Genomic DNA, 23,091 nt, shown 5'->3' with positions numbered 1-23,091 from the left:
ACTTAATCTGGCGGACCCCCCTTATTGCCTCTGGGGAGCATGAGGTGCATGGGGGGGATGTGAAACCAGAAGGCCTGGGTTGGAATCCCACCTCCTGCGGTCTCTGGTTATGAGCACATCATAACTCTTGGCAACCTGTTTCCTCCTTCGAGTACTGGGGTTAACCATGCCTGTGAGCTTCCGGTACAAGGTGAAACCACCCCCTGGAGCGGCCAGCCTGACCTAGTGGCTCCCCAGACAGCAACCTGCCCAGCCTGAGCCTAGAAATACACAAGGGGACAGAGACGGGACAAGGGGTGTGGCAGTCTCTGCATTGGTGGAAGTCACAGTCCTCCATCTGCTTCCAGGAGCTGGGACTCACCTCAGCTCCCCTGCTTTCCAGGAAGACCCTTGCTGAGCAAGAGCAGAGCTCAGAGTGGACATTGAGGCCCCAGGCCTGCACCAGCAGAAGTGTGGCCCCTGGGCACCTCCCTACCCCACACTGCCTTCCCAAGTTTTCTCCGTCTGGAGACGGATGTACAGCAAGCAGCCAGTTCCTAGGCAGCACGAGAGCAGAGGGGCCTCCAAAAGGCACCACAGCCACCCCATAACCTGTCCAGGGGAGACAGTCACTGCACTGGTCCACCCTCCCCCATCCTAACGAACTCTCCACAGAATGTCTGTTCCCCTGGAGTCATAAATATCCCACGGGATATGTGTATGGAATCTGGACCATATGGAGAGGCAACCTCTTGCCCACTTGCCATCCTCACTCAGGACCAAGTCACCACAAAAGCCAGAGGCTGGGGGGCAAGGGCAGTTGTCCTCGTTCTGTTATACAGATAGGGAAACTGAGGCACACAGGGACTTGCCTGAGGGTGCCAGCTAAGTGGCGCTGGACCCTACACCTGGTTCCAGGGTGCGGCAGATGGGAGAGCTGCAAAATACCCCCTCACAGGGCAAAGTGGTGCAGGCAGCGGCCTCCCCCGGGGCTGGCTCAGCTCAGCTTCCTTTGGGCCCAGCTGCCGCACAGACTGGTGACTCTGGCGGGAGGGACCTGACTGTGGGCCAGAGTCTTTGTCTCTAGCAGGGAAAGTGGGGGGATAACGCATGTGCTGGCGCTGAGGTTTGTTCCTAGAGCGCTCGACCCTGAAGTGGTCATCAGAGCCTCCTGTGAGCACAGGGTGGAGAACGCGGCTGATGTGCTATATAAGACGTGCAGTCTCACAGGGCACAAGTGTTGGCTGGGAGGGCCCCGTCTAACCTCCAGCTCCCTTGTGTCCAGCAGTTCTAGGGCTGTGGTCACACCTTGTAGGTTCCAGGAAACTCCAGGCTGGGGCTATTTATGACCTTCGGTAGAGGGAAAGGCAAAAGTGTATGTGTGTGCATGGGGGGTGTCTCTGCCTAGAACTGCCCTCTTCAAGCCTAAAGATGGCCATTGAGTGTCCTGTGGGGCCTTCATGGCTCCCGACCACACCATCGGCGTCACCTGCAGATTTCACCGTATCTGTGTGTGTCATGCCTTGAGCCCCGAACATTCTAGAGGCTGCTTGTTAGGAACAAAGGCTGGCGTGGGTTCAAATCACCTTCAGTATGTTCCGTCCCTTCACCAGCCCCAGTGCCATCCACATAGTGGGGGCCCAGGAGGATTAACTGAGATGTCTAGCACACAGCAGGCATCACCCTGTACCTTAGCCACCGCGCATCTCAGCCAAGGAGCCAGCAGGGTGACGCAGCTGATGTCTTTTCAGCGGTAGCTGGGGCTGGGCCACCGCGGGCAGCAGCAGCATCCTGGCTGAGTTTGGATCCCTGCACTTGGAGTTTTTGCACCTCACTGAGCTCTCTGGCAACCCGGTCTTTGCAGAAAAGGTGAGCTTCCCCTCGCTCTCTCCCCAGGCAGGTCCCCACACACAGCAGAGGGGCAGAGGGCGAGTGTCTGCAGTCAGGATGTACAGGACCCCCAAACACCATTCTCACAGCGGTTCCTGGTGGAAGAACCAACTGTGCCCAATGCCAGGTTGCAGGGAGGGGAACGGAAGCCACCAGAACTCTGCCAGGGAGGTTTGTGCTGGCACATTGGCTGGTGGCAGATCTGTGAGCTGTGAAATCTGGAGACTGAGGGAGCCAGGCTCCTCATACTGGCAGGAACAGGCGGTGGTGTGCACATGTACCCTTTCCAGGGACATTTAGCTTTTCTGTGTTGAGATCTGCCTGCCTTTCCCTCCCAGGTGCCTGTCTGGCTCAGGCTGGCAGAGTGGTTCCTTATCGCTGCTCCCGGCTGCCCAAGGCTACGTGGGTGCTGAGAAGTGGCGTCCAGATCACTGCCCAGTCCTGACAGTTGTCTGTACCTGGCCCTGGGGAGTTCTCTGGAGAAGGGTTACAGCCAAGGAAATGTCTGGATTCAGAACTAATCCTGAATCCAAAGGAAGGCAGTGTACACAGGCCCCGTTCAGAGCTCCCCGCCCCCCGAACAGCATTTGGGGGTCCTGCTATCTCTCTGAGATGGCTTCGCACCTCTCCCTGGTGACACTCTCTTGTGTTGCCAGCTGTTCCCCAGAGCACATCCACCACCCGCACAGCTGGAAGGAAACAGGCTGGCCCCAGGCCCTGGAGTCTGCATGCTCCCGTGAAACCCAGTGCTCTTTAATACCAGGTTTGGGACCACTGTGTTCTTGAAGTGGGACTCCACCAGGGTAGAGAAGGTCAGGACAAGCTTCCCATCCTCTTATTGGTGTCTCTGACTTCTCACTCTATCCTTACCGTGGTCAGCCGTTCCTCTCAGATGAGTCTAATCTCACAACCCAATGCCATGCTCTCTGACCCTTTGCCCAGGCCAGCCTTTCTGTTCTCATGACCTTCCAGCCAGACTCCCATGGAAAGCCCAGGCCAGCTCAGGAAAGGGTCCCGTGGGTGCACACTGACCCTTGCCCTGTCTCGGGCATATTTTATATTAAGCCTCAGCCCCCCGGGGGGTAGGGGTGGGAGGTTCTGCCAACCCTATCTAACTGAGAGGTAGAGAGTGGAATGGCCCAGAGAGGCTAAGTAACCTGCCCAGGGCGGCCAGCAATGAGACAGCAGAGAACTGGACCAGGAACTTTCCAGCCCTTTCTTCCCTGGGCAGATCAGTTTAGCCAGCTGCCGGTGCACCTCCAGACTCCCTGTCCCTCTGTCCCTCTCCATTTGCATACTGAAGCTATTTTCAGCCCCTAGTCACACCTCCCACGGAGGAGATTATTAGCAGTCAACAAATGGGCCCAAATTCTTCCAGCGCCTTGCACCCTCCAGGGCAGCTAATACAGCCTGCTTCCCTGGGCCCCACCAGGACAGGGGAGTGTAAGTCAGGCCCAAGAATCTCCCTCTCTCTGTCTCTGAAGAACAGGAAGGCTGACAGCTCAACTTCCCAGACGCTGCCCCTGCCATGCCAATTCACGGGTGAGCAGGCAGCAGTATGGTTCTGGGGACCTGCTCTCCCTGATGGTCCCATTCTAGTAGATAGCTAGAAGTTCTCAATTGTGTCTCTCACCATGCAGCCTCTGGCAGGGGTTAGGGGTTGCTGCACGCCCAACCTCTACTATGTGTCACTGTGTGCTCACCCTCTGGGTCTGTACTGGACTCAGTGGCTGTTCCCTGCAGGGTAAGGAATACGGGTCCAAGGCTCAGAGAAACTTGATTAATGCCCCCGCTCACCACATACACATCACTGGATCGGAGATGGAGCTCTAACAGTGGTGTTTGCCTAAGATGCAGGAAGCCCTGGGTTTGATCCACAGCACTCAAAAAAGTGGTGTTGCCTGCCTATAACCCTAGCGCTCAGAGTAGAAGCGGGAAGATTAGGAGTTCAAGGTCAGCCTGAGCTACCTGCCTTTTTTTTTTTTTTTTTTAAAAAGGAAATTTAGTGATTATAAAGTAGCTGCTGCCAGCCGAGTGGTGGTGGCTCACACCTTTAATCCCAGCACTCAGGAGGCAGCGGAAGGTGGATCTCTGTGAGTTCGAGGCCAGCCTGGTCTACAAAGTGAGTTCCAGGGCAGCCAGGGCTACACAGAGAAAGCCTGTCTGGAAAAACAACAACAACAACAACAATAGCTACTGCCTCTTCTCTGAAACTCCTCCCCAGAGTGGTCCACCCAGGGGTGGTACTGTCCCGGGCGGAGCAGTCAGCAGAGGGCTGGTGGGTCAGGCCCCACTTGGCCACATCCCACCATGCTCTGCGTGGGCACAGAGTCTGTGGTTCTTTCACTGTCTCCCCTACACACGAGAAAGCTTTAAGCCCCATGTGCACCTGAACCATTTGCTCCGTCCTCGTGGGTGGGAACTGAGTGCCTTCTTCAGGAAAGTGACTGTGCCTGGTGTTTCTCACAGGTCAAAAACATCCGCAAGGTCCTCAGGGAGATTGACAAGCCCTTCGGCCTCTACCCCAACTTCCTGAGCCCAGTGAGCGGGAACTGGGTGCAGCGTGAGTACCGGCATCCTTGCCCTCACCCCATGAGTTCCGATTCGGGCTTCCTGAGCCCGAGTGGGCACTGGCTGAGAGCCAGAGACTGGCACCAGCTCCTGAATTCACCTGCCTGGACAAGCCAGTAACTGCGTACCCGACTCCTCCCAGCATTCTGAGCATCTGCCTTAGTGAGGGTTTTTATTGCTGTGAAGAGACACCATGACCACAGCAACTCTTATAAAGGAAAACATTTAATTGGGGCTAGCTTACAGTTTGAGAGGTTTAGTCCGCTATCATCATGGCAAGAAGCATGGCAGCGTGCAGGCAGACATGGTGCTGGAGAAGGAATTGAGAGTTCCACATCTGGATCCACGGGCAGCAGAAAGCGACTGTACCACACTGGGCATAGCTTGAGCATATATGAGACCTCAAAGCCTGCCTTTACAGTGACACACTTCCTCCAACAAGACTGCACCTACTCCAACAAGACCACACCCCCTGTAATGCCACTCCGCAAGGACCAAGCATTCAAACACATGGGTCTATGGGGGTCATTCTTATTCTTTTTTTTTTTTTAAGATTTATTTATTTTATTTTATATGTATGGATATTTGCCTGCATATGTGTGTGTGTGTGTGTGTGTGTGCACGCACCATGCCTGGTGCCATGGATCCCCTGGAACTGGAGCTACAGACAGTTGTGAGCTCCCATGTGGGTGCTGAGAATTGAACCCTGGGCCCTCTAGAGAAGCACCTAGTGCTCTTAACGGCTGAGTCATTTCTCCAGCTGCAGCCATTAAAACCACCAAAGTGTCCATCTCTCACAGAACCTCTGCACCCTCCTCTGTGTTCCCCAGACTCGCAGGAATGTCCCACTTAGAGCTGTCACTCAGAAGTGACTACAGGAAAGGCCCTGTGACATCCCCCTGGCCACTTTGATCTGGCTTTCCACTTCCAGCTTTGATTTAGACAAAATTTTAGGCAGGGCCAAACTAGGCAGTGACCTGAAAGCCTCTCTCTCATCGCCATATCTTAGACTTACGCGAATCAGCACCAGGTTTCAGCTGTCTTTGTTTAAAGAATTAACCCTGGCTGTCCCAGAACTCGCTTTTATATCAGGCTGGTCTCAGACTCAGAGATCTGCCTAACTCTGCCTCCAAAGTGCCAGAATTAAAGGCACGTGCCACCAGGCCTAGCTGTTCAAAGACTTTATTTGAGACAAGGTCTTCAGGTAGCCCAGGCATCCAACTTGTTAGGTAGCCAAGGCTGGCCTTGAACTCTTGATCCTCTTGCCTCCGCACCCCAAGTGCCGAGATGACAAGTGTGTAGTACCACGTCTAACAACTTTCAGCCACACAGCTGTTAGTCCCCCGTGGGCATCCTTCCCAAGTCCCGCCCACTGCTACAGAACGGGATGCAGAGTTGACCAGTCTCCCTGCTGTGCTCACACTAGAGGGGCCAGGCTCTGAGAGAGGCAAGCTGCAGCTCGGCTCCGGCTCATCTCTGAGGCTCAGCCATATGGTCACTCAGCAGGAACTGTGTGTGTGTGTGTGTCTGTCTGTCTGTCTGTCTTCTAGTGTGCTCCCTCTCTCTCTCCCTCTCCCTCTGTATGTGTATGTATGTGTCTGTCTGTCTGTCTGTGTCTGACTTCCAGTTGTGCTACATCCATCCTCGTGTGTGTGTGTGTGTGTGTGTCTGTCTGTCTGTCTGTCTTCTAGTGTGCTCCCTCTCTCTCTCCCTCTCCCTCTCCCTCTGTATGTGTATGTATGTGTCTGTCTGTCTGTCTGTCTGTCTGTGTCTGACTTCCAGTTGTGCTACATCCATCCTCGTGTGTGTGTGTGTGTGTGTGTGTGTATGTGTGTATGTCTGTCTGTCTGTCTGTCTTCTAGTGTGCTCCCTCTCCCTCTCTCCCTCTCCCTCCGCCTCCCCCTTCCCCTCCCCCTCCCTCTTCGTGTATGTGTATGTATGTGTCTGTCTGTCTGTCTGTGTCTGACTTCCAGTTGTGCTACATCCATCCTCGTGTGTGTATATGTGTGTCTGTCTTCTACTTGTGCTACATCCTCATGTACGTGCACGTCTGTCTGTCAATCTGTCCGTGTCTGCCTGTCTTCCAGCTGAGGTACATCCTCACCCCCTCTCAGTCCCTCTGAGTCTTGGTTTCCGGGGAAGAAGAGAGTGGGGTGAATTCATTGTGCACAACCAGGAAGTCACTTGGGTGTGACAGTCAAAGCTGCAGGAGTCCTCCAAAGGTGATCTAGGTCATCCCAAAAGAAAGTAAGTTCAAGCAGGGCCTGACGGCCAACCGAGACTCCAGACAGCATCTGCCAGGGCCTTTCCTCCCCAGCCAAGCCTCTGCCATGAGCCTCTCCCATCAGCCGGCACAGAGGCCCAGGAATTCCACCTGAGAATTTTGTCATGATGCCCTCACCACATGCAGCCTCTTAACAATCCCGGAATGTGAAATTCTCAACCAAAGCACACGTCCAGTGAGGAGACAGGCTGGAATCACAGGTTATGACCGTGGAGGGCAAGGGCTTAAGAACAGTGTGTACAGCCTGGAGTGGGGCCTGGCAGCCTGGGATGGCCAGCACGCCCCCGAGGAGGCTCCCACCGCCCAGGGAATCGTTTTCTTTCCAGGATGTGTGGGCAGTCGGTCACGTGTGTGAGACTATTCCATGCTAATAACAGATGAGTCGGTGGCCTGCTGGAGAGCAGAGGGAAGACTGGGCCTGCTGGCCTGTCAGGGCTGCCTCCTCCTGGCTTCTGCCCCAGGTCATCTCAGGTTCTCTGGACTTTGTTGGGCTCTGTTGGTGGGATTGTATCTTTTTAGCAGCTACCCCACCCCCACCTTGCCTAAGCTGAGCCCATTCCCACTGTTCCCTCCCCCGGATTCTCAGAGTGGCCCGGAGGCAGCATGCTCAGGACGACTACTCACACATTTGCAACAGAAGGCAGGTGAAGAGGAAAAGGTTAGGGCCACAGCTCAGGTCACCCAGCCTCTGCTCCTGTCTGTTTCTCCCTCTCCTCACACCTGGCTTCAGCCTCTCAGGGGACCCAGCCCTACCTACAGTATAGACTATGCCCAGGATAATCCACCAGGCTGCAAACACACACAACACACACAGACACAGACACAGACACACAGACATATGCCACATGGACCCACGCATATGCACAAACACACCACACACAGACACACAGACATATGCCACGTGGACCCACAAATATACACAAACATACCAAACACACACACATACATACACACACAGACATATGCCACATAGACGACCCACACATAAGCACAAACACACCACACACATACACACACCAGACACAAAGACATAAACCACACATACATATAGACATATGCCACATAGACCCACACATATACACAAACACACCACACACAAATATATACTACACATGCATATATGCAAGCACACACCACACACACACACACCACATAGTCACACACACATACACAAATACACCAAACACATATATATACCTACACCAGATACATATACGTATATACAGACATATGCCACACAGACATACACAAACACACCATACATACTGATTTACACCATAGACTCACACATATACACAAACATATACACCACACAGACCTACACAAACACACATATACCACATATACCCATACATAAATACAGCCAAAACACACACCACACACATACACACAAACACATCACATAGACCTACACAAACATCACACCACATGCATACACACAAATGTGCACGAAACGACACATACACCATATATATACATACATACATACATACATACAAACAACACACATACCAACACACACACACACACAAACAATGTACATACCACACAAACACACCACACCGCTGCAGCATTGGCCCACCATCCCCAGACAGAGAGGGATCTCAACCCTCCCTTCCGGCTCCCGTCACCTAGATCTGCACAAATCAATTAAGTTTTCCTAGGGCGCTCTGTGGCTGGGATCTGACCTGTGACTCACCTCACTCCACTTTCCCAGCATCTTATGAAGGGCCAGCATTCACTGCTGGGTTCTTCAGATGGCAGTCATACCTGTGACCGGTCTGCCACCAAATGTAGAGATACACACACACACATACACATGTACACGTAGACATGCATATGTATGTGTATACATTATTATATATTTCCTAGTATTTTATTAAATTATAAATTTGTAATTAAGCCAGGCGGTGGTGGCGCACGCCTTTAATCCCAGCACTCGGGAGGCAGAGCCAGGCGGATCTCTGTGAGTTCGAGGCCAGCCTGGACTACCAAGTTGAGTCCCAGGAAAGGCGCAAAGCTACACAGAGAAACCCTGTCTCGAAAAACAAAACAAAAAAAAAAAAAATTATAAATTTGTAATTAAAAAAAAGAAACACACAGACTGAGAGGAACTCCAAGCATGAGCTGGCAGAGCCTTGGGAAGGAGCCCTGTGCATGGCTGCCCTCTTTCGATTTCTAGTCCAATAACTTTACTACAAAATAGTTGTTCTTCATCCATTCTTAAATCTCAAGTGATTTTTAAAGAAAAACCAGCCCTTTACAATTAATAACCAGGGTCCTCGTCATCATCCTGCTAAGGCCAGATGGACTATGCCCCCGAAGACCCTGTGCGCGGATACAGGACGCCTGGCTCAGGAGGTCCTGGTTTCCTCTTGGGTCCCTTCAGCCCACCCAAGTTGGACTGGGTGGCAGCTGAGCAGACGCTGGCTGCACCCCAAGCCCAGCCCAGGCCGTGGAGGTCAGCATTTGAACCTAGCCAATGATGACTGTGCTAATCCTTCTTGTCGTCTTTACCTTGCAGACCATGTCTCGATCGGAGGACTTGGGGACAGTTTTTATGAGTATTTGATCAAGTCCTGGTTGATGTCCGACAAAACAGATATGGAGGCTAAAAATATGTACTACGAAGCCTTGCAGGTAAGAGACGTTTCCTGCCGCCTGCCGAGTGGGCCACCACCAGTCCTCAGAGCCCTGCGTGCTGGGAGAGGCCACTGAATGGGCAGGGAGTGACAGGCAAGGCCTCCCCAGCCGCACTTCACATACCTCCCCAGATCCTGGGGACATCTGCGTGTTCCTCCTCCACGCTCAGAAACCCGGGCTCAGGCAGGTCAGGCCATTTGTCCAAGGTCTCATAGGAAGTGACAGACCGATTTAGGAAGCTTAGTTTAAGCCATCCCCCAACAGTCTCCGGGCCTCAGCTAATGTGTCAAAGCCCACATGGCAGCCAGGATCCCTTGGGGCTCCAAAGCGAGATCTTCAGCTGTCATTCTGTAAACCAGAGGTGACACTTGGGCAGGGAGAGAGTGGCATCCAGGATGTGTGGGGCATGCACTACTTCTCTGCTTGTTCTCCCCATGTGGATGCAAGCCAAGATCCAGAGAGAGGAGGACACTTGCCCAAGGCCACACAGCACTGAGCCAGCGGAGTTCGTGCTGCTGCTGGTCTCTTCATGGGGTGTGGAGTGAAGAGGGGTGTCAGGCTGGAGTGAGTCCCTCCTAAGGGGAATATTTAGAACAGACAAGGGAGTTGGCTAACTAGAGCTATGGGTGCCTTTGAACCCAGTAGGTGGAAGTAGGTAGAAAAGCAGGGGCTGGAGTTTCGGCTCAGTGGTTAAGAGCACTAGCTGCCCTTACAGAGGATCTGGGTTCAATTCTCAGCACCCACATGGTGGCTCACGACTGTCTGTTCCAGGGGATCTGATGCCCTGCTCTGACTTCTCTGGGCACCAGACATGCACATGATGCCAGACATACATGCAGGCAAAACACTCATACACGCAAAGTACACGGTAGTGGTACACGCCTTTAATCCCAGCACTCAGGAGCAGAGGCAGGCGGATCTCTGTGAGTTTGAGGCCAGCCTGATCTACGAAGGGAGTTCCAGGACAACCAGAGTTATTACACAGAGAAACCCTATCTCAAAAACCAAAATAATAATAATAATAATAATAATAATAATAATAATAATAATAATAAAAATCTTAAAAGATGTTATAAGAAAAAGAAAAAGCATGGAGAAGGCTCTGGGCCTCAGTTTCTCCATGAAGTTAGTTGGATTCCTTGTCCCATTCCCTTGCTCTGGAACACCACCTCGTGTCCTGTAGTGTGAGCTCCTGTTCCCCTCTGCCCTGCCTCTAAATCAGTTTTGCACACAGTAGCCATGGGGCTGGAGATGCTGGCTCCTCTCCTCGCCCCCTCCCCTTACTCTTGGAGTTAATCGTGACCCCCTCCTTCACCCACTGGGTCCTACCTGATTGGGACCCTGTCAATCACCAGGACTGCGTCACCTCACTCTTGCCCCTCTGCTTCCTCAGATGAGGAAGTTCTCACCTCAGGGCCTTTGTACATGCTAACCCTCTACCCAGAATACCATTCAAAAGCCAGGTCATTTAGACTGGCCAGCTCTTCTCTCATGCTGCCGAAGTGACCTTCCCAGACCTTCTCTGTCACACACCCAGGCTTATTCTCTTCTTCACTTGTAACAGAATCTGAAATGATTGCTTACAAACATTTGCTCACCTAATCCTTGCTGATCTTTCCCAAATACAATGTGAGTTGTCTAACCGACAATCCTGTCTCCTTGTTTACCCCATAAGCCTCACTCCTGAAGCAGACTGGCATTGGTAGGCACACAGTAGCTGTTATATGAACAAGTAGGTTCTGAGTGATGGATAAGAAGAATGAGTGGGTGACTGGATGAATGGGTTTATGAGTGGATAGATGTGAACAATTGTGTTGAGGGATTGAGGGATGAATGCGTTAGTTGGCAGATTGATATAAATAGTTGGATTAATAGATGAACAGATGGATGGATATATGAGTGGGTATATGGCTGTGTGGACAGATGTGAACAGTTGAGTGGATGGATGGATGGGTGGATGGATGGATGGATGGATGGATGGATGGATGGATGGACGGACAGACAGACAGACGGACGGATGGTTGGACATACGAGTGGATGGGTGGATTGGTGTGGGCAGCCAGATGGATAGAGGAAATGGGTAGATGGGTAGACAAGTGGGTGGTTGGCCTGGTAGATATATGGGTGGTGGATGCATGAGTAGACTGATATGAACACTTCAAACAGTTGAGCAGATGCATGAATGAGTTAGTGGGTGGATGGGGAGATAGATGGATGGACCAATGGACAGATGGGTAGATGGGTAGAAGAGTTGGTGGGTGGATGGATGGATAGATAGATGGACCAATGGATAGCTGAGTAGATGGGTGGATGGGCAGACAGATTGATGTGAACAGTTGAATAGACAGATGCATTCATGGACGAGTTGATGGGTAGATGGGTGGATTTAGATATGAGTGGATGGAGGATTGATGAAGAGATGAATGGGAGATGGGTGAATTAATGTGAGCAGATAGATGGATATATTGGGGGAGAAGTTAGATTGATGTGAACAGTTGGATAGCTGCATGGATGGGTAGATGGATGGTCTCTAAGCACCATTTGATGGCCTAAGTCTGCCTGGAAATGGTAGTGCTTATAGAAGCATACTGAGACAGACTGTTGGAGCCGTGGGCCTCTTCAGCTATGGACCCTGCCCAGCTCCCTGGTGCCAAGCTCTGTCATGAAGCAGCGCAGCTCAGCTCACTCCATCTTGGCCCTGTCTGCCCTTGGCTTTGGCCAGCGTCGCCTGTAGGAGGATTCCTTTCTTCTCTTCCTGCAGCTCTCCACAGAGTAAACATGAAGTTAACGAGTGTAACTGTCTCCCGGCCCTTAGGGCACACTGTGGCTGCAGCTTCAAGGGGAGAGATGGCCATGAATTATTAAGCAGTCTGGGAGCCTCAGAAAGCATGGCTGAGCAGAGAGAACTCAGCTCCCACATTTGATCTTCTGTAAGGAGCCCGGGGCCGTAGACCCTGAGTGAAGGGCAGGCCTCTGGCAGGTCTGGGGCTTTGAAGAATATTCTAGTGGTCCTCATCCTTGCTGGCATGTTGGAATCACTTAGGAGACTCAGACCCCTTCCCAGACTGTACCCCATTAATGGCACCAGAATCTCTGGGATAGCCCAGGGATGATTCTGTAGAGCTTCCCAGGGATCCCTGTGGGAGCAAGAACTGGGACCCTGCAGGCTCAACCTGGGTCCAGTTGGGATGGGTGGGAGGATTCAGGACACCCCAGAGATGCACCCTTGAGACTCACAAAAGGAGAGCACTTAAGGAAGCCAAGGAGGGCCTCGTCACTGTGACCTCCTACTCAGTCCCTTTATTAGCTCCACCTCAAAGATAACGAAACCGAGACTCAAAAAGGCCTAGTCACACCACGGCAAGAGCCAAGGCAGGAGCCGGGGCCTACCTGGTGCTAACCCTGATGTTCATGGCTGCATTGGCTGGCTGCAAGTCACTTGGGTCCCTGTAGGAGAACTCAGGTGGGCTTCCCAAGAGGCATAGGAAGGAATTGGCTGGGACAGGCACCAAGCTGGGTCACAGTGCCCTCTCCTTCAGGCCTCACCACCATCCTGTGTGTGAGCTTGCATTCCCATTCTACAGATGAGCAAAATGAGTCTTCAGAAAAGTGGAAAGTGGCTCGGAGGCACCCAGACCCCCCTTCCCCAACCAAATTCAGCCCCTCTGTACCACGACTTGAGCCTAGCCCAGGCACCCCCACCCCCACCACCCCCACCCCTGTACCATGTCTTGTGGCTCTAGGCTTTGGTTTGGGCTAAGGAGATGATGGTTCAGGCTATAAAGTGCTTGCCGCACGGGAGTGAGGACCAGAGTTCTTCCCCAGAACCTCCATAAAGAGGCCAGCATGGTGGGAGGCAGAGGTGAGAGGCCCGAGGGGGTCTCACTGGCCAGCTGTCTAATCAACGAGCCCAGGATCCCAGTGAGAAACCTTGTCCTCAAAAAACCAAGGTGGACAGCTCTTGAGAAACGCCTATGGCTGACCCCTGGCCTCCACATACATGCGCACACATTACACCAGTGCAGACACGAACACGCACATATGAACACACACAGAATGAAGCCTGGGTTCCTCTCTCAGCCTCTGCTTGTCTCTATCGTAGTCAGAGACACCGATCTGTAGTTTCCTCAGGGAGGCCGTTACTCACCCCGGGACTCACCCAGCCTGTGGGAGGGAGTGTTGTTTCCCAGCCCTGGGGCATGGCATCCTGGCATCTCCCCACATGTCTGTTTTATCACATCCAACACATAGGTAGGTTCTGGGACCCTGGATTCACCCAGATGCCTGCCCCCTGCAGTGACCCTTGACAGACCAGCTGCTGGGACCACACTCTACCCAGGAGCCAGTGCTGAGCCTGGAGCAGCCCCGCCTAGCAGCTGGTGGCACTCCAGGCCTCAGCACGCTCCCCACGTGGAGCGGGTACCCTAGCAAGGTACCTCATCAGTCCCTTTCCCATCTGCCGCTCAGCAAGGGTCCCACAGCCAGACCCCCAGCCCTGGCCCTGACAGGAAAGGAAAAGGAAAAACAGATCCAGAAGCCAGCACCGGCTTCAGGCGCCAGGTCCTGGTTGGTGGCTGACGGCTGTGTCAACAACGCTCGGATAGAGGGATGAGGCACTGACTGTAATCATGTTCCAAGTGGAGAGGCAGGAGGTGGGCGTAAGAGGGCTGACCCCTCCAAGGGCCACAGCATGCTGCTTCCAGGGCTCAGAACCAGGGCAGAGCATATACCGTCAGAGGCAAGAGACCTCTCTGACCTCATTCTGCAAGCAGAGCAGCCATAGCTTCATCTCGAAGCCTCAGTTTACCTCTTCCTGACCGCTGGTCAGAGACAGTCATCCCTATGTGCATTTGATAGAGACCTCTGCACCCAGAGCTAGGCCCATCCACAGTGTGCTGTGTCCCCAGCCCTCGGGCATGGAGGAGAAAAGGCCACTGAGGCTGGGATGGGCCGCAGAGACTCACGGGCAGCATTTGTTGGGGACTCTGACACAGCACCGAGAAAGCGTTTAACCTGCCCAGTGCCACACAGCAGAACTGATAGAAAAGAGATTTGAACTTACAGAACGTGTGCCCGGGAATCAGTCTAGAAAACCAGTCACTCCTTGGGGTCCAGATCAGGGTGCCTTTGAGGCCTAGTGGAGCCTTTTTCCAATGGTGCCAAGAATCCATTGGGGTTGCACAAGGCCTATGATGTGATCCAATCCATTTAAGAGTAGACTGGGGCAGGGGGGAGGCTGGAGAGATGGCTCAGCAGTTAAGAGCACTGGGTGCTCTTCTAGAGGTTCTGAGTTCAATTCCCAGCAACCACATGGTGTCTTACAACCATCTATAATGAGATCTGGTGCCCTCTTCTGGTGTGCAGGCATACATGCAGACAGAGAAATCATACTTTTTTTTTTTTTTCAAGAATTAACAAGTTTATTTGTGTCACAAGCACCTACAGCTAGCTTCTCCCCGATTCATAATTATCATTTCTAAGGCCCCATGCACTTAGTTAGATGGAAATGCTGGATCTTAAGAGGGCCCTCCACCTCTAGTGCTACTACACATATCTCACTTCAGTCTTGAAGGAACAGTTCAAGCCAACACAATGTGGTCTGTAATTTAGGATGTGGGTTGCCAGGATAGAAGCGTAGAGCTGCCCAAAGCCTGTATGGGTGGTTCTGCAGGTCCCTGGTGAAGTCACAGAGGCCACATTTGAAGCTCATGGCCTATAATCACATCTGCACCTGTCCTGATCAGTCACGTGACCAAAAGGTAGGCCTTATTCTTCCTGGCTTCTGGATCTCAACGGGCCACTGCTGTGCACTGGGCATCAAGTCCACACCATAAGCAGAGCTTTGTCACCGACTTTCCTAAACCAGTCAACCACCCGGAAGGGCGGCCCCACCTCCAGCTTCAGGGACTGTTAGGCTACTAATCATTCAGATGTTCACAGGTCAGAACACTGAGCGTAGACATAGCCTCTCTCCTCTCTGCCACCTACTGACGCACACGTAACACGGCAGCCACACATGCAACGCCTCTAGGGGCAGGAGAGAAATCATACTTTAAAAAAAAAAAAATACATAAATTTTTTGAAAAAGTAGCTAGATAGGCATGGAGAATGGGGACAAAGGCCCAGGAATGTTTCCATGGATATTCAGCTAAAACCAGGACTCATGGGCCTATGAAGGCCAGCTCTAGACTGTGTGGACGGCACCCAGCTTCAGAGTTCCTGGAACTATTGGCAGAAGGCACCCCAACATCATGAGTCATTTCTCAGGAGCCCCTTTCTTCTAAAAGGAGCCTGCAGCGCCAGCAGAAGGAGCCCCCGTGGGTGATGAGGGTGAGCCGATCCCCCCACGCCCAGCACAGAGGGAGAAAGTGCCACTGAAGCCCTGGACGGGGCAGGGATTCATTTTCTGATGAGACACGGGGGCCTCCCTCCCACAAAGACGCTTAGCCACAGGAAACTGGGGATTCCAGTGCCTTCTGGATGCTGGAGCCCATACACAGGCCAGCACCTCCGGGCTAAGCCCTTCTAGCAGAGGGTGCGGTGGGGAGAAGCTTCGCTAATCTTTATTTATTCACTGTGATGACTGTTGAATCTGGGAATCAGGTTTGCATAACAGGCATTTTTACCTGTGGAGCCATCTCACTGGTCCCCATTGTGAAGACTTTTTTAAAGTGTTCTTTAAAACATTGATCTTTTTTTTTAAGCTTTAAAATTTTACTTGTTATTTTTATTTTATGGGTGTGTCTGTGTACCATGTGCATGCAGTGCGTGCAGAGGCCAGAAGAGGGCGTCAGATCCCCTGGAACTGGAGTTAGAGATGTTGTGAGCTGTCATGTGAATTCTGGGAATGGATTTGGGGACTCTGGAAGAGCAGCCAGGGCTCTTAACCACTGAACCATCTCTCCAGCCACAACATGTAGATTTAAACGGCCCCTTGTGACATCCTAGCTCCCAGCAGGACCCCCCGCTGGCTCGGGAGACAGGGCCCTGCCAAGCAACCTGCCCCTGTTTCCTTATGGCTCACTGAATCTCCCTTTTCTCCTCCCCTCCCCCACCCTGCGTTCTCCTCCTCACCCTCAGGCCATAGAGACCTATTTGCTGAATGTCTCTCCTGGGGGTCTGACCTACATTGCTGAGTGGCGAGGGGGAATTCTGGATCACAAGATGGGACACCTGGCCTGCTTTTCGGGGGGCATGATCGCCCTTGGTGCTGAGGATGCCAAGGAAGACAAGAGGGCCTACTACCGAGAGCTTGCAGCCCAGATCACCAGAACATGCCATGAGTCCTACGCCCGCTCAGGTAACCCTTGCAGGGGAAGAAAGCAACAGCCGATACCCAGGCTAGACACCAGGAAGCACCGGCCAGAGCAGCAGAGCAGTGAGGGGTGGGGAGCTCTTATTACCATCTCCCCTGGGAAGTTACTAGACTCTGAGTGAGAGGCACGCAGGCCTGGTACTGACTGTGGTGTGTCCAGCATTGAGAGGTGGCACTATTGACACCCCTCCACTCCTGGCACAGGTGGGGAAACTGAGGCTCAGTGAGGACTTACTTGGTTAAGGTGCCATGGGAGGCAGGGATAGGAGGGTCCTCCCTCACCCATGGCAGATTGACACCTGAGCCCGGCAAATCCCCGGCTTGCAAGGGCACCTCTGCCCATTCTCTGCATGCGGCTCTCACCCCATCTCTGGCCACTCTTTGATTCAAGGCCACCAGCCAGCTTAAGAGCTCCGTTTACATACACCTGGCACTTACCCAAGCTGTCAAGTAGTCTAGGGGTATGAGCCGCAAGCCTCATTTTACACTTGGTGAAACAGTCAGCCCAGAGAAGGGGAACAGGCTTAGGGAAAGTCCCTCCAAATACCAGGCCCTGATATCCAGTTACACACACACACACACACACACACACACACACACACACACCATTGTGCCCCTCTCAAAGTGTACTGCCCAGTCTCAGAAGCTGCCTCTCTGAGCCACAGTCCTAGCCTTGGGTGGATGAGAGGCTGGCTCCACACGGTGCTCTGAGCCTCTGTTTTCTCCTCTGTGCAATGGGGAGAACAGTCTGCAGCTGCCCGAGCCACGCCAGATTCCACGAGCCAGCATCCAAGCAGCCCCGCAAGAAGAGGCTTTGACGTGTCTGGGGGCTGGAGCTGGTTCCGAGGGGGTCCTAGGAAGTCCTATCCGTGCTGGGCCTGAAATCGGGCCTCCCGTTCTTTTCACGGTGGGCCAGGACCATAAACAAATGGGAAATCTCAGGAATAATAAAGAGTTGTTTGTCTGGACAATCACCCAGGGCTGTAAAAGGCAGCCGCTTAATCGAGCATATTGTCCCAACCAGCCCGGCTCACCCGGCTCACCTGCCGCTGTACAGCCACTACCTCCCTCACCCCATCAGGAACTTGGCGAAAGCACTGTTTCCCGGTGGCAGAGCCTGGGTGTCATCTGAAAAGACTGGATGGGAGCCGGGGGGTGAAGAGGCTGAGCCCAGTTGACTCCTCTTCTGAGAAGATAAGCCTCCAAAGGGCCAACAGGCTCGAGAGGAGACCCCCACCCCACCCCCGGGGCCTCCTGGGTGCCAAGGCCAAGCAGGAGGGGGTGGACAGACACAGCCTAGCTCAGCCGTGACTCACTGTGTGGCCTTGAGTCAAAGGCTCAACTTCTCTGATCCTGTCGTCATATGTGTGAGAGCAGATTTGCCCTTAGCAAAAAAGAAAGACAAATGAAGGACTGTGACCATGTAAAGGACCCAGCGGAGGCCTTGAGGTCACCAATGGAGGCTCTGCTGTTCTTTTATAGTTTGGGTCCTGCAAAAAACAAGAGGGCAGCAGACTGCCCTCACACCAAACCTGGACCCATCAAGGCAAGCGCCCTCTGCCTTGGCAGGTGCTTTCTCGGGCTCCTGTCTTGTTAGGGCTGCTACTGCTGTGATAAAACTCCGTGAACAAAAGCAACCCGAGGAGGAATTTATTTCATCTCACACCTCTCAGGTCAAGCCCCATCACTGAGGGAAGTCAGGGCAGGAACCTGGAGGCAGGAGCTGAAGCAGAGACCATGGAGGGGTGCTGCTTACCAGCTTCTGCCCAAGGCCTGCTCAGCTTGCTTATATACCCCAGGACCACCTGTCTGGGAAGACACTGCCCCCCTTGGGCTGGGCCCTCCCACATTAACCATCAATTAATACAATACCCTACAGACTTGCCTCCAGGCCAACCTTATAGACACAGTTTCTCAACTAAGATTCCCTCTTCCCAGATATGTCTAGATTTAGTTGACAATAACCAGCCCTGATCCTCCAGTAGCTCCCGCTCGGTGTTTTCTTGGGTGGCGGTAGGTGTGTGAAAGGGGGGGGGGGATTGATGGAGGGCCTGGTGGTACATTAGGACAATAAAGGGCCTGGTATGTCCTACAACCCTACCTTTTTTTTCATGGGAAGGGGTTGAGTCAGGGTCTAAAATGTAGCCCTAGTTTGCCTGTAACTCAGTGTGTAGACCAGGCTGGCGTCAAAATCAGAGAGACCCACTTGCTTCTGCCCCCGAGTGCTGGGATTCTAGGCATGCACTACTGCACCCAGCCAAACTGCTAAATTCTTCAAGCTTCAGCGAGCTTGCTGTGGAGGCTGTGCACAGCTTGGTGCAGCCCCAAGCGGCAACTGGTAGGCCTACCCCAAACCAGCACTCAGCCTCGGCCCGCCAGGCATCCAGGTCCATCCTAGACAGGGTCCACAGAAGCAGGAAGTGGGGGTTCTGACGGTCCTTGCTCATCTGTTCCCACAGACACCAAGCTGGGGCCTGAGGCCTTCTGGTTCAACGCTGGCCGGGAGGCAGTGGCCACACAGCTGAGCGAGAGCTACTACATCCTGCGGCCTGAGGTGGTAGAGAGCTACATGTACCTGTGGCGGCAGACGCATGACCCCATCTACAGGGAGTGGGGCTGGGAGGTGGTGATGGTGAGTGTGGGGTAGTGGGTGTCCCTGGGAAGCCACCGTCAGGAGCTTACAGCCTCTGGCTCGGGAACTATAGGATGGCAGCCAGGCTGGCCTCTGGCCAAGGAATAAGAGAGTTGTTCAGGAGGCTGCAGAACCAAGAGCGCAGCTCTGGGAAAGCCTCCCTGAGGCAAGGCTGAAATTACTAGGGAGGGTCTAAGTGTGTGTGTCCTTGGGGACAAAGGACACCCCAGTACCATCTAGTTTCTATGCCCTGACCCCAGAGCCTGGATGAGTTGCTTGAGATGCCTCTTTTGAAACAGGTCCAGCTGGCAGCCAGCAGCTCACCCTGCCATCCCCCAGACCCCATGGTCTCCCCTCCATCCCAAGCGCTGGTTAGAAACCTGGCCCTCCTAGAGTGTCTTAGCCACTGTTCTACTGTTGTGAAGAAGCACCATGACCAAGGCAATTCTTAAAAGAGAAAGCATTGACTTGAGGCTTATTAGTTTCAGAGGTCTAGTCCATGGTCATCATGGCGGGAAGCACGGTGGCAGGAACGATGCTAGAGAAGAGGATAAGAGCTACATCCTGAACCACAGAGAGAGAGAGAGAGAAAGAGAGAGAGAGAAAGAGAGAGAGAGAGAGAGAGAATGAATGAATGAATGAATGAATGAATGAGAGAGCAAAAGAGCCTGGAATAGGCTTTTGAAACCTCAGAGCCCACCCCCAGTGACACACTTCCTCCAACCAGGCCACACCTCCTAATCCTTCTCAAAGAGTTCCACTCCCTGGGACTAAGCATTCAAATATGTGAGCCTGAGGGGGCCATTCCTGTTCAAACCACCACACAGGGGTAGACAGCAAACACAAGTGTGGTGCTTCTAGAAAATTCTCTGATGGGTGCTACCTCCTCTGTCTCTCTTCCCACAAGCCCCTGTGCCCATGCCAGCAAGGAGTCACCTGCTTTGGGGACGAGCTGTCCTTGCGCACACTCAGGGGGGGACTGCTTACTGTTTAGGACCCATCCAGGCTTCTGCTTCCCTGAAGCCCTGCTCTTGACCTTCAAAGGCCAAATGTTTTGTGCTCATGTGCATCACCAGAGCAGAAAGGGGGCCAGTGTTGGATGTAGCGCAGAGCAGCGGCAGGCACAAAGGGGCCCCAAAGGCATCTCAGCAGTACCTCCCTCTCTCTGAGTCTCAGCACCATATCTAAGGTTGGGATCAAGAGGGCACCGAGGCAAGCTACAATTCCAGTAAGATTTGTTAGCTGTAGGGGTGCCAGGGTTCTGAAGAGAGTTTAGCCCCATAGACATAGGGGGTTGCCCTGTTAGAGGATTTTGAGAAAGAGGGAGGCCCCACACCACGTAATTTTTAAGTAGACCGTGATATGCTCTTGCAGTCAGATTTCCAAGCGGCAGGGAAAGAGGAAAAATCCATCTTGCCCTTTGACCGTAGCCACAGCAGGTGGCCTGTCGTCCCCAGCAGGATGCCTAGGCCACCGACCCTACAGTGTACAAAACTGCATTTCTGTGTAGAACAGGAAGCACACGCCCACCCTGATGCAGAGACCTCACCTCCAGGCTTCTGGGTCTGCTCTCTGGATCCCAGTGGCCCCTGCAGATTGCCAGCAACCATGCTTGACCTCATCACCTCTGCGGTGAAAGTGTTGGTCGCCCGGGTCCCTAGAAGGTGGAGAAGCCTGGACTAGACTCAGACCAGGGAATTGCTCAGACGGGGTGAGGGCAATGTGGGCTGGCTGATCCTGGGAGAAGGAGCTGGACTCCCAGGTGGCCAGCCAAGGATCGGGAGCTGTGTGTTAAAGCCCCGGCCACCAGGCATTCCTCCCCACACTAAGGCTGCTCCCTTCCTCCAGGCCCTGGAGAAACACTGCCGGACAGAAGCCGGCTTCTCGGGGATCCAGGATGTGTACAGCAGCAATCCCAACCATGACAACAGGCAGCAAAGCTTCTTCCTGGCTGAGACGCTCAAGTGAGTGCAGATGTCCCTGGGTCAGGCCAGTGGCTCGGGAGTCAGAGAGAGGGAGCCCGGGTGGGGTGGAGGCTTAGGGTCCACACAGCAGATTGAGCTCCGGCTGGGCCTAATTCTTCCCAAGAGCCCCAGCACTGACCACAGAGGTTGTTTTACAAGCCCCTTCACCTGGTCCTTCGCCACTCAGCTCTTCCAAATAGTCACCTCCATGTGACATTGATAGTGAGCCCCGGTAGGGGCTGTCCCCCTGTGACCTGTGCAGCCCGGCTTGGAGTGCTTGGCAGGCTCCTGTCTGCTTCGGGTATCTGACCTACTTACCAACTACTCTCCTCACACTAATGGTCCCTTCCAGTAAAGTCCCCACACCGGAGGCTGGGGTCCCCAGAGCCTGGCTGTGTCACTGCGGCAGGAATTTAACTGTAGCTTGGGAACCCGGAGAGTTTGGGCAGGTGCAGACCCTAGGCCTCCTGACCAAGAGTGATTCTTGTCCCAAGTCTTCAGGGCTCACAGCAGGGCAGTCAAGCGAATGAAACAATGGATTAATCAGGTCTTCTGACCCCAGAGCTCGGAATCCCTGTGCTTCCCCAGGACCAGCCCTGGCAGGTGTGGGTGTCCCCTCCTGTGGCCCTCCTTCCCCCCAGGCACTAACCCCTCTCTCGCCCCCTGCCCTGCCACACAGATACCTCTATCTTCTGTTCTCTGAAGATAACGTGCTGTCGCCAGAGGACTGGGTGTTCAACACCGAGGCCCACCCGCTGCCCGTCAATCACTCGGACAGCTCCAGCATGCCTGGGCACCGCCACTGACCCTCTGTTCCATGCCCGTGTCTCAGGGATGCCTCTACTTTCTTGGGATCCGGGATCGTTCTCAGAGGCACTGGGGACGGAAGGCCCATCGTGGGCAGACCCTGGACGGATGTGTCGGACAGGCGACTTCTTTTCCTCTGTGAGGAGACAGGAGCTGGTGACGCACCAGCATCGGGCCCGGGCTGTGGTCCCCGGTGCCCACACGTTCCTTTCTATGGGGAATTTCTGTGCCCCCACACCCGCTGTCACAGGGCCAAAGGACTGGAGGTTTGCATATCCACCCTATGTATTTGATTCACTTCCTTTTTTGTTTAGGGAGTTGGTTTTGCTTGATTTTGCATTTTTCTCCACTTGAGTTTTATGACGATTATAAATATAATTTTCAAAATCATGCACCTTCTCAAACGGTGTCACCTAACTCAAGGAGACCTTAAGTGTTTTCACACACACACTCTTGACCCATCTGTTTTTAATGCCTCGTACCCAACACTGACTCTGTTCTACCCTGTGTTTCCTACTTTCTGATTTGAGGAGGCACTCCCCTTTGATTTGGTCCCAAATGTTACAAATCACTAATGCTATTTTCATTACTGTAATGGAAAAATATGTGAAGTAGAATAAAGGAGTTTATTGAATAAGAAATAAGATTGGACTCATTGCCCACCAGTGGCTCCTGGGAAAAGTGTTACAAGAATGTCATCAGAAACAATCACAGGCTGACAGCGGAGCTGAGGTATGATTTAGTCAACCATTCCCGCCTCTATAACACTCCCTTCAGTTGGCCCAAGTAGACCCAGGAAGCGTGAGGCTGGCGCTTTGGATAGAGTTGGGTATGTGTGCTCAGATGGAGGATTGGAAGAAACCCAGAGAGGTGAAGCTGTTTGCCTGAGGTCACACAGCCAGGAAAAGGCAGAAATGAATCCTCTGGGATCTCCTGGCCACCCCAGGCCTTTGTTCCTCCGCTGTCATTCAGCAATGCTTGATGAGCACCTGCCGTGACCAGGTGC

The 23,091-nt window shown here is 53.1% G+C and overlaps 1 protein-coding gene and 1 non-coding gene across 2 annotated transcripts in view; one reads left to right on the top strand and one right to left on the bottom strand.

Moving 5' to 3' along the window:
- Positions 1–22,729, top strand: part of Man1c1 (mannosidase alpha class 1C member 1) — a 148,181-nt gene extending 125,452 nt beyond the window's left edge. The window contains exons 6-12 of the mRNA XM_059255168.1: positions 1,731–1,848; positions 4,339–4,432; positions 9,249–9,364; positions 16,448–16,667; positions 19,142–19,314; positions 21,163–21,278; positions 21,958–22,729. Of these exons, the coding sequence (XP_059111151.1) occupies positions 1,731–1,848; positions 4,339–4,432; positions 9,249–9,364; positions 16,448–16,667; positions 19,142–19,314; positions 21,163–21,278; positions 21,958–22,084 (964 nt within the window). The 3' untranslated portion in view covers positions 22,085–22,729. The remainder of the gene's footprint in view (positions 1–1,730; positions 1,849–4,338; positions 4,433–9,248; positions 9,365–16,447; positions 16,668–19,141; positions 19,315–21,162; positions 21,279–21,957) is intronic.
- On the bottom strand, positions 15,274–15,405 carry LOC131905439 (small nucleolar RNA SNORA17). Its single transcript, XR_009377951.1, has one exon. It is a non-coding gene; the product is annotated as a small nucleolar RNA SNORA17 (small nucleolar RNA).
- Positions 22,730–23,091: the final 362 nt, after the last annotated feature.

The sequence above is a fragment of the Peromyscus eremicus genome, chromosome 2 (genome assembly GCF_949786415.1).
Source record: "Peromyscus eremicus chromosome 2, PerEre_H2_v1, whole genome shotgun sequence".
Classification (NCBI taxonomy): Eukaryota; Metazoa; Chordata; class Mammalia; order Rodentia; family Cricetidae; genus Peromyscus; species Peromyscus eremicus.
The sequence above is the reverse complement of the archived record's forward strand: the minus strand, read 5'-3'. Positions and strand labels throughout refer to the sequence as shown.